General features: G+C 37.4%; 1 protein-coding gene across 1 annotated transcript; it reads right to left on the minus strand.

The window, feature by feature from the left end:
• Positions 1-10,774: 10,774 nt before the first annotated feature.
• Positions 10,775-11,422, minus strand: LOC111909034 (protein phosphatase inhibitor 2). The gene is made up of 2 exons (XM_052764106.1): positions 11,041-11,422; positions 10,775-10,941 (listed from the first exon to the last, which is right to left on the minus strand). The coding sequence occupies exons 1-2, from the start codon at positions 11,129-11,131 to the stop codon at positions 10,775-10,777; spliced, it is 258 nt and encodes an 85-aa protein (XP_052620066.1). The 5' UTR covers positions 11,132-11,422.
• Between the last annotated feature and the right edge of the window lie 430 nt (positions 11,423-11,852).

Here is an 11,852-nt window from a genome sequence, read left to right on the forward strand (position 1 = left end):
CAGGAGCAGCGGGTGGATTGGGAGTTGGTGCAACAGACTTGTCTTTGAAGTTGCTTTCAGCGACCCTCAAGAGACCTTGGAGCTTGCTTAGGGTGACCTCTTCCTTGTTCATGTGGTAGGTCATCCTAAATTGATTGTAACTTGGAGGCAAAGAGTGACCTCTTCCTTGTTCATGTGGTATGTCGACCGTCTTCACAAGTTGAATGTTGACTTTGGGGACGACATGGTGCTTCAATCCTTGCCTCCAAGTTACAATCAATTTAGGATGACCTACCACATGAACAAGGAAGAGGTCACCCTAAGTAAACTCCAAGGTCTCTTGAGGGTCGCTGAGAGCAACTTCAAGGACAAGTCTGTTGCACCAAATCCCAATCCACCCGCTGCTCCTGTCTTGGCTATTGGACAAGGAAAGGGAAAGAAGAGGAAGGCTTCGTCTAAGAACCATCGCAAGGTTAAGCCCTGAGATGGTGCCTCTTCTAGTGGGACCAAAGTTGATCCTGCTAAACCCTGCCCTAACCCAAAGGAGGCAGAGTGCCACCACTGCCACAAGATAGGACATTGGAAGAGAAGCTGCCCAGAGTACCTGCAAGCCATCAAGGAAGGAAAGATCAAGCCATCTTTCATAGATATATATACAATTAAATCTAATGAATCAAATCACACTATTTCTTGGGTTCTTGATACCGGTTGTGGTTACCACATTTGTTCTAATGTGCAGGGACTAAGAAGAAATAGAGACGTGGAGCATGGAAGGATAAATCTAATCATGGGGAACAGAAGATCGTCGCCTGTGACCAAGATTGGAGTGTATTCTTTAGTGCTTAGGAATGGTTTAACTTTAGATTTGAACAATTGTTGCTATTCGCCAAAAATGGCTAGAAACATCATTTCATTTCATGGTTTGTTTAGACAAGGTTTTAGATTTTCTTTTAATAATGAGAATGGTTCTATTTTGGCTTATCTAAATGGTGTCTTTTATTTTGAAGGTATACCATGTAATGGAATTTATGAAACCGTTATGATTGTAGATAACTTAGGAAATGATGTTTTACGCACCATGGATTCTTCCAATAGTGAGGATAGAGCATCCTTGTGGCATTGTCGTCTTGGACATGTCAACAAGAAGCGCATAGCCCAACTACAAAAGGATGGAGTGTTGGAGTCATTCGACCTTAGGGAAGATGACACATGCAAATCTTGTTTGCTTGGAAAGATGACTAAGTCACCCTTCACAAGTACATGTGAAAGGGGTGAGGGTCTATTGGACCTAATACATACCGATGTATGTGGACCGTTTAGATCAACCACGAAGGATGGGAACCGCTTCTATGTAACTTTTATCGATGACTATAGTAGATATGGGTATATCTACTTAATCAAGCAAAAGTCAGAAACTTTTGAAAAGTTCAAAGAGTTCAAGAATGAAGTGGAGAATCAATTGGGCAGGAAAATCAAGATGCTTCGATCCGATCGAGGAGGAGAGTACCTAAGTCTTGAATTCCACGATTATCTCAAGGAGTGTGGAATAGTTTCACAATTGACGCCACCTAGGACACCGCAGTTGAATGGTGTGGCAGAAAGGCGTAATCGAACCCTATTGGACATGGTTCGCTCTATGATGAGTCGTGCTTCACTACCTATCTCTTTTTTGGGGTATGCCTTAGAGACTGCCGTCCATATCCTTAATCGAATCCCTACTAAGAAGGTTGCCAAAACACCTCACGAGATGTGGACAGGGAAAGCTCCCTCGTTGGCACATATCAAGGTTTGGGGTTGCGAGGCTTTCGTAAGACGAGATACTCACGACAAGCTCGAATCTCGTAGTGAGCGATGTATTTTCATCGGCTACCCGTAGAAATCCTTTGGATATCTCTTTTATAGACCGAAGGACACTGTTGTCTTCGTTGCGAGGAGAGGAGTTTTCCGAGAGCGAGAACTCATAAGCCAAGGAGACAGTGGGAGGCAAATCGAGCTTGAAGAGATTCAAGAGTCGATACATGAAGGAACCTCTACCGCTGGCACTCAACCCGAGGAGGAAACTCCGGTTGAACCAATTGACGAATCCTTATCTCTTAGACGTTCCGATAGAGTTAGAGTTCAACCCCAGTTTTATGGTTTTCATATTACTACTGAAGGGGACACGTATATTAGTGATGGTACACTAATAAATCTTGATGAACCTAATAACTATAAGGAAGCCATGGCAGGCCAGGAGTCTGCGAAATGGAAAGAGGCAATGGATAGCGAGATCCAATCCATGTATGATAACCAAGTTTGGAATTTGGTTGATAATGTGCCCGGACGTAAGACCATTGGGTGCAAATGGATCTTCAAGAAGAAGACCGACATGGATGCAAACGTACACACATATAAGGCGCGATTGGTCGCGAAGGGCTTTACTCAAACACCCGGAGTTGACTATGATGAGACCTTCTCACGAGTTGCGAAGATAAAATCTACTAGAGTGATGCTAGCGATTGCCGCATTTCATGATTATGAGATTTGGCAAATGGATGTCAAGATCGCTTTCCTTAATGGGAAGTTGGATGAGGATGTTTACATGGCTCAGCCAGAGGGGTTTGTGGATCCGAAGCATCCGAATAGAGTGTGTAAGCTTGAGAAGTCCATTTATGGACTTAAGCAAGGATCTTGCAGATGGAATCTTTGCTTCGATGAGAAAGTCAAAGAGTTTGGATTAGTACGAAGCAAAGATGAATCGTGTGTATATGTCAAAGCCAGTGGGAGCATAGTTAGCTTTCTCGTTCTATATGTCGATGACATACTACTCATAGGAAACGACATCCCGACTCTGCAGGAGGTTAAGTCCTAGCTCGAGAAGTGCTTCGCTATGAAGGACCTCAGAGAGGCTTCCTATATTTTGGAATAAGGATAGTAAGAGAGAGAAGTAAGAGACTAATAGGACTTAGTCAGAACACTTAGATAAGGTACTAAAACGTTTTAGTATGAAAAACACGAAGAAGGGAGAATTACCGATACAAAGTAATGCCAAGTTGAGTAAGACTCAAAGTCCGAGTACCGAAGCTGAAATAGCAGAAATGAGCCGAGTACCATACGCTTCCGCAGTTGGTTCAATCATGTATGCTATGACTTGTACTCGTCATGATGTAGCCTTTGCTTTGAGCATGGTTAGCAGATATCAAGGGAACCCTAGCAGAGCCCATTGGATTGCGGTGAAGAATATCGTTAAGTACCTTTGGAGGACGAAGGAATGGTTTTTAGTCCTCGGAGGGAGTGATGACTTGAAGGTGCAAGGGTATAGTGACACCAACTTTCAGACCGACAGGGACAACTACCGTTCGTAGTCGGGCTGGGTCTTTACCCTGAATGGAGGAGCAGTGACTTGGAAAAGTTCCAAGCAGGAAACCGTAGCTGATTCAACGTGCGAATCAGAGTACATTGCAGCGAGCGAAGCGTCGAAGGAGGCAATATGGTTGAAGAACTTCATCGGTGATCTTGGAGTTGTACCTGCCATAAAGGAGCCCATGGAGATTTTCTATGATAATGAAGGAGCGGTTGCCTTGACCAAGGAACCAAGGGATCATGGTAGATCTCGACACATCGTCAGAAAATATCACTTCATTAGACATCGTGTAGAAGAAGGACAACTCGTAGGAAAGAGGATATCATCGGAGGATAACCCAGCAGATCCGCTTACGAAGGGACTGAGTAGGGTTAAGCACTTGCAGCATGCTAGGAGTATTGGGCTGAAGGATGATATTAGCATAGATTAGATAGTAGTAGAAACGTGTAACAGATAAATGTAATTAACATTTGATGAATAAATAAAAGAGTATTATTTGTGAGTAATGTTACTGTCTTATGTTAATTGTTTAACTATTGTTTCATTTTGCATGTTTTGACTTCCAGAATAATTGAGTTTATTAAGAATAATCGAATTATTCAAATTGTCCACAATCGTTCATATCTTGGAAGTAGATGTGAATGAAGATTGTCATGAATTGGTGTGTAGATTGTCTAAACGGTATTAGACATAGCAAAAGGTTGCTGCAACGTTCATGAGTGCTTATGAACTAGTTTTGAGCATTGGAACAAACCTGCGCTTGCTGAAATCACCTTATGGAATATGATATAAAAGGGTGATCGCAAGACGATAATATCATATAGTCTTAAAACCTAGATATATGGTTTGTTATTTGTTAATTGGTTGTACATTAATAATGCGAAAACGCATCAGTAACTCGGTGTTATAAAACGCATTGTTGTGTATAGTTGATTGATGAATAAGTAAATGCACATAAGTCGAAGTTTATCTGTTACTTTTATCCCAAGAGGGTAAAAGCGATATCTCGGCCGCTCGATGATTTGATTTGACTTATGTGCCGGGCCCGGTCAGAACTGAATTGATGTGTTCGATTAAGTTCTATGTCAAATGAATCGGAGATCGAGAAACCAAATGCTAGACAAATTATTCCATAGAATTGTCAGCATGATATCTAACAGAGGACTGTACGATCCCTTATCTAAAGGACAAGATTGATTAGATTAGAGTTTGACAGCGTCTTTGAGAGCTATGATTGCAAATCGAATTGTACTTGTGCATATAGTTACTAGACTTATCCAAGTGGGAGACTATTGGAATAGTGTCTAAGGCTGCAACTATATTAGGCAAGTATTTGACCCGATTGTGCATGGTCCTTTTGGGTTGCCTTCACCATAGCAACTTGATAGGATGATTTATTATGAGAGAATAAATATTATTAATATATTATGAGAATAATATAAGGAATAATAATATTGTTATTTGATTAATATAAGTCATAAAATTAATTAGAATTAATTTGGTGACTTAAAGAGATTAATTAAATAAGAGGGTATAAACTGTCAATTGTTTGATAGTTACACTTTGGGCTGTAAATCCTTCTTGGATAGGGTTGGACGATTTCAAGGGCTTAATATAAGCCACAAATCGTCCAAGGGCTTATCTTTGGAAAGGATTTGGATTGCTTTGAGTAAAGATTATCCAACTAGGGTTTAAGGGTGAAACCCTAGGAGCCTTACAAGTATAAATAGACCCCTAGGGCAAGGGAAATCGGCACCTCTGCAAAAGCAAAGAAACCCTGGCCGATTTCTAGTCCCTCTCCTCTCCCTCAAATCATCCTCTTGCTAGTTGGTGTTTGTAAGCCATTAGATGAGTGACATTTGTGACTCTAAAGCTCCAAGAACAAGAAGATCAAACAAGTGTTTCAAGGTAAGCTTCTAACTCTGATTTTGTATTGTTCTTATACTCTATTAGCCATTAGAAGTCTTGGATTCAATGCATGTTTAATTGGAGAAACCTAAATCTAAGCATTAGGGTTTGCATGTGCACATAGGAATGTTCATATGGCCAAAACCCATCAGTTACATCCAAATTCACAGTCATTTTAAAAAATTTATTTATGCTTATTTGAAAATCAGATTCATTTTTTAAAGAATAATATTGCAGAATTTGTTCCCAAAAAACATGATAAATATATTATCAAAGCATTTCCGAAGAAAAGTATTTTGTTTATATTAAAACCTTGGGATGTCATCGTCAATACAGAAACATAAGCATAAACAGACCTTACATTCATTTACACTAGTGATTTACATGTCATTTAATCTCTCAGTGTAATGTAGTTTCGTATCAACACCTGTGATACAAATAAACTGAGTGGGTCAGGTTAGGAAACCTGGTGAGTACATAGGGTTTTCAACCCACAATAATATAGTTAATTTGTTTCTTCACATAATTTATGTCAAAAAATTAACCCGATTATCCATCCCCATTTTCTTCATTTAAACTTCCCTAAAGACTCATCCTAAGGGTCATCTCCTACATCGTATTTATCTATCATCTCTTTACATCGCATGTTCTTATATATTTGTTCTTAAGGACTTTTCCTAAGGTCATCGCCTACATCGCATAGATAATACTGATTCGGGGGGGGGGGGGGGGGGGGTTATTCCTTTAATACGTGTCTAGTAAGGGTTAGAGTATCATCGTATGAATATGTAGTTACAACATCGCCTGAACTCGTAATTCATAGTAAGGGTTAGAGTATCATCGCATGAATACGTAGTTACAACATCGCCTAAACTCATAATTCATAGCAAGGGTTAGAGTACCATCGCATGAATACGTAGTTACAATATCGCCTGAACTTGTAATTCATCACCTACAGGTTATGAGCTTGTTGGTGTTTCCATATGACTGTCTAGAAATAGTCTGTGGTCACCACCTATACTCTGGTAGATGACTACATCGCCACATCGCCGGTCAAGGTTATGATATCTCCTTTCATCTCACATCACTTATTTATCATCACCTAATTATCATCACCTTTCTATCATCACCTATCTCTCATCACCCGTCGCTACCCAATATATTTATAAGTATTAAAATACGTATAGAATTTAAATCACGTAAACATGTATAAATCGTTTATCTAGCATAGATATCAGGAACACAGATAATATGCACACATAGCACGTATTTTATATTAAATACTTCATATCTATGTGTAAGATGAAAGTAACTATGCACTCGCTGGTTAAAGTGATAATTCCAAACTCGGGCAACGCTTCACTTCTAACAATTATATTTTCCTTCGGTGAAACCTAGTATCATTACCACTAGATTTTAGTCTAATATTTATAGCGACTATTTACGAGCGATATTGTTGTTATACAATACTTTTCAACTACTATATACAAACAGGGCCAAACATGAAACACCGTAGGGCAGAAACATTTTGGCTTTATAACACTTTTGAAATCCAACAACCCTATGTGGCCCTTTAAACCAGATTTCCCGTGTCGATAGTAGTTAAAAGATATTATAATAACACCTTGTATACTATATTTTATAATACATATATTGTTTATAAGTTCACAATAACGATATTGAACTTACACATAAGCTATATTTAAAGTAAGGTAAGCATAACTCACTCACTAGGAGGTTTGGCTAGGAACCGAGATCTGCGGGGGCAGAACTTCCGAGCTGAAAGCTCTTCTTCTCGGAGCCTTCAATCGCTCCGGGACCCGTCTCTAACACTTAGGAAGTACTAGGGAAGGGCAGGGAGAGTTTTGGAGTATTGAGAGAGAAAGAAGGGTGAAAGTGTGAAGAAAATGGATGATTTGCGCCTCTATTTATAGGATGTCTGGGGGCGATTCACGCCATGAAACTTACATTCACGTTTGGAACTTGCGTGGGCACCAAGGCTTCGCCTGCTGCTGACACGTGGCGTCAGATGCTAGGTAAAACAACAAATCTTAAAAAAATCATAACTTTTGCATACGAGCTCTGTTTTTGACGTTCTTTACATCCACGCGTAGGTATTGATAAGATCTACAAATTTCCTTTTGACCCCATTGGTTAATTCTTGACTGGTTTTAAATTTAATAGTATGAGAAGATTACATTGTTAACGGCCGTGTAAAATTCATAACTTCTATATACGGACTCTGTTTCGACTGTCCTTTTATCTTTTAACTCGTATTAATAAGATCTTCAATTCTCAGTTAGATCATTTTGGTTAAAATTTGACCGATATAAACTTTGATTTATGAGTTGTATACTGTTATGCCAAAGCTTAGAAAAATCATAACTTTCTCATACGAAGTCTGATTTAGACGTTCTTTTTATGTATGTTCTCAATTTTATGTATGTTCTCAATTTAATGTATACTACGACTTTCTCATACGAAGTCTGATTTAGACGTTCTTTTACGTTATGCGACGTCGTGTCGGTTTTGTCGCAAAATTTCGTCGGGTCATAACTTGTTCTTTATAAGTCGGATTTCAACGTTCTTTATATGTACGGAACCCTCGTGACATATACTATGACTTGGTTAATGCTATTCATTCTAAATAATCTTCTATCAAAAAAAATCATTTTTGACTTTTATTGTATCTAAATTGACTAGCCCGAATCTGCGAGCGTTACAACTATGGCTCAAGGTGCTCCATCATGCGCGTTGTTGATATACACGTACTGTATGGCATGGATAAATGTTTCAGAAGATGTTTCATGGTGAATTGTGATTGGTTGACACCATTCATGGGCCTATGGGCCTTTAGGCTTGGTCCGTTATGGTTTTAGGTCTGACCCCTTAAGTATAAATAGGGATGCATGCTAAGTCATTTTGTGTCTTTTGTATCCTTCATGATAGATGGATCTTTGGTGAATTGTACCTGTAACCTATGTTTGAGAAATCTGAAATAAAGAATACTCCCCTCCTGCTTGTAGACGTAGGTTACCTTGGCCAAACCATGTAAATATTATGTCTTTGTGTGCTTTTAGTTTTGCTTGTTATCCTCATCACTTCCCAATAAGGGTCATCAAAACTTGGTAAGTGGCATCGGATTTGTTCCAAATTTTGACAAGTATCATCTTATTTCCTAACATGCATGGTGGCTATGGTTCATGGCTTAGGGCCTATGGATTATGATTTATGGATTAAGGCTTAGGATATTACGACTTATTGTAGAGGGTTTAGGGTTTTTGGTTTAAGGCTTTGGGCTTATGACTTATAGCATATGACATAGGGCTTATGGTTTATGACATATAACATATCACATGTGGCTTATGGCTTAGGGCTTTTATCTTATGGTTTAAGGCTTTTGGTGTATAGTATTAGGTTTAAAGCAATGATTTAGAGTTTAGAAATTAAGGTTATGGATGCGTGTTTGGACTGAAAACCTGAACCGAACTCTAAACCGAATCGAACCGAATTAGGCTCGAATAAGTAATTCGGTTCGGGTTTCGAGTATATATATTAGGATTATTCGATTATTGGGTATTTCGGTTCGGGTTACTCAAATAAGAGCTTATTTGGTTCTAAATACCTGATCTGGAATTGAAAAGTCATTTATTTTTAATCCTAGTTTACCTAGCTACACCAAAATTTTGGTGTTTGGATTTTACATTCTTATATCTCAAGAATAGTTAATTCGTGTTTACAATAATTTTTTAATCAACAATTTTGTTTATTTAAATGTTTTGTTATGGAATTATAAGCTATACAAGTATTAAAAAAATACGGTGTTTATCACTACTAGAAAAACAACCTTTTACGATGCTCATTGCGCGTCGTAAAAGGCTCAGACGACGCGCAAATGCGCGTCAAGGAAGGCCCTGTCATAAAGAGAGACGACGCGCATTTACGACGCTCATTTACGACGTGCAATTACGACGCGCGTTTACGACACACAATGCGTATCAAGGAAGGCCCTGTCATAAAGAAAGACGACACGCATTCGCGTGTCGTAACCTTACGACGCGCGTGTTAATGACACGCAATGCGTATCAAGAAAGCCCCTGTCAAGAAAGGCCATGTCATAAATGAAGATGACACACATTTTTGCGTATCGTAAATTTAAATATTTAAAAAAATATATATTTATATATTTATTAATTTTTAAATTAAATTTGCATTTAATGTGTCATAATAGAAATAAAATACCATATACAAAAAATACAATCCATTGAATAAACTTTAATGTCATACAATTCTATTTCTTACAATATATAAATTTGCATTCATCTAATCTACTCTATGTTTCATACTAACAATTGAAATGAAGAATACAACACTTGCATTTTCAGCATCTTATCTCTTTCGGCTTGAGCTTTCTTTTCCATTTCTAACTCGAGAGCTATTCGCTTTCATCAACCCTGTAAACACAACACAAAATCACTTGTCATTTTCATTCGCTTTCCAATTTCCGTTGTGTGTTTTCCTATTTCCTTAGTTTATGTACAATGGAGTAAGCAAGTGTGTATTGAAGCACCTTCCATGTAATAGTACCCCCTTGACCAATACTAGTATTAGAACATAAAGCACCTTTCTGCACAAAAAACAACAATAAGTCAACAAAGAGTCAACATTATTTAAAATACTATATGAACCTTCTCAAGTGATGCACATGGACCAAGAATCCCCTAAATTACAATTTACAATTTACAACAAAAACACGAACTGATTGAGTCAACTTTAACATATGACATATCAATGTGTTAAGGATTGAAGAGATTAAATCAAACCTTACTTTGATGACAAACCCAATTCAGTGTCACCCGATTGGAAAACACGCAAATATATCTCGTCTCATTTCACCTCCAAAATCAACAAATTCAAATATCCATGGTTTGGACCTAATAACATGGGAATAAAAAAATACAAATAATATTTAATAACATTGTCCTAAATATAAAACAAAAACAAGAATTAATATTTGTTGAAGCCTACTCACTTTGGGCCAAACGTAATGTGACAATTGAGTAAAAAAGATCATAATAGAGTGAGCCCACTTTTATATATTTGTGTCAACTGTCATTGATCAAATAGCCACTCATATATGATAACATATCAATATATGATAATATGATATGATATAATGTCGACTCACTTTTACCTTTTACCTTTTACCTTTTACCGATTACCATACTAAAAGTCATACACCCCACCCATGCAAACCTGTAAACACCCGAGTTCACCACCAACAGGTAACAAAATACCGTAAATACCCCTCGTGACAATACGTAAGGGAAAAACAGAGTTGTTAGTATCTTCATCACAATCAATATCACAATCTCCCGCAGCATCCAAACTCCCTACAGCCGAGAGAACCCGTTTTCTCCTACCCTCTCGAATTTCATATGTGAATTGCATTCTGATGTACAGAATAAGCTCATTAGATAACTTAATAGTGATTTTATAAATAAATCCAATAAGATGAGAAATAAAGAACATGTTTGCGTGTCCTTATCTTTTGTAGTGCATACTAATATTTATATCTCCCACACCATCAACAATGGATTGCTTTTCATCATCCTTTTTCATTGATTCCTTCTTCTGTAACTCTTTCACTTTGCGATATTCATCATAGTGCGCCTTTCTTTTCTCCCTAAAGCTTCTTGCACTCTTCCCACCTTCATCATCTGAACCCTTATCATATCATCAGTTTAATTTTAATTTTTTTTTGAATAAAAGAAAAGCAAAAGGGTGAAGATAAAGGAAGTAGGAAGAACCTAGATCATGATCCATGACATCTGCTTCATCTTCATCATCTGAAGATGTCCATCCAGAATGGGAGTTACTGTTGCTACTAGAAGATGCCATCTCATTCAGTGCTGAACGAATTGCATCAACATTCAGTCTGATGTTGCAGTTATCATCTCCTTCAAGGAAACTATCAGAGCCCCCAATAGGAGATAAAGATCCTACAACAAGTCAACAACACTTGAATTAATTTACATAACAAATTAATAATTAATTTAAATTTAATGGAATGTGGGATATGTATAATACCATCAGTATCATGCATCATAGGATGATATGGAGTTTTGGGTTCTGTGATTTTATGTCTTACATGTTTATTTGCTTCAATTTCACCAAGGTTGGCTTCATCCCATCTAAAACCTCTCCTACGGATTTTTAAACAGCAATAAAAAATATTAATATTATTTTAGTATGGGTGTACTTATACGTCATAGAACAGGAAAAATAATTATATTTCTAAAACCAATATTTTCCAAACAAAAAACAAACAACTTCATTACAGGAAAAGATAACAACCAACACAAAGTAATATATATATATATATATATATATATATATATATATATATATATATATATATATATATATATGTATGTATGCTTATGTCAATTTTACCTCATGTCTATTGTACTTAAGCTTCTGAAGTGTAAGATTGAAAAAGAGTTGTCTTAATTTTACAGGAAAAGATAACAACCAACACAAAGGCTCTTGCATCTTTTTCAACATGTAATGAGGGGATGATTTAACCTAATATATGAATCTCATCTTTCACAACAGTTAA

Source organism: Lactuca sativa, chromosome 5 (assembly GCF_002870075.4).
Source record: "Lactuca sativa cultivar Salinas chromosome 5, Lsat_Salinas_v11, whole genome shotgun sequence".
Lineage (NCBI taxonomy): Eukaryota > Viridiplantae > Streptophyta > Magnoliopsida > Asterales > Asteraceae > Lactuca > Lactuca sativa.

Excerpts from the sequence above, each read along its gene's own strand:
- LOC111909034 (XM_052764106.1), bottom strand. The coding sequence starts at position 11,131 with ATGGCATCTTCTAGTAGCAACAGTAACTCCCATTCTGGATGGACATCT. Across the intron at positions 10,942-11,040 it reads TGTCATGGATCATGATCTAG|GTGGGAAGAGTGCAAGAAGC; the intron begins GTTCTTCCTACT and ends CAGATGATGAAG.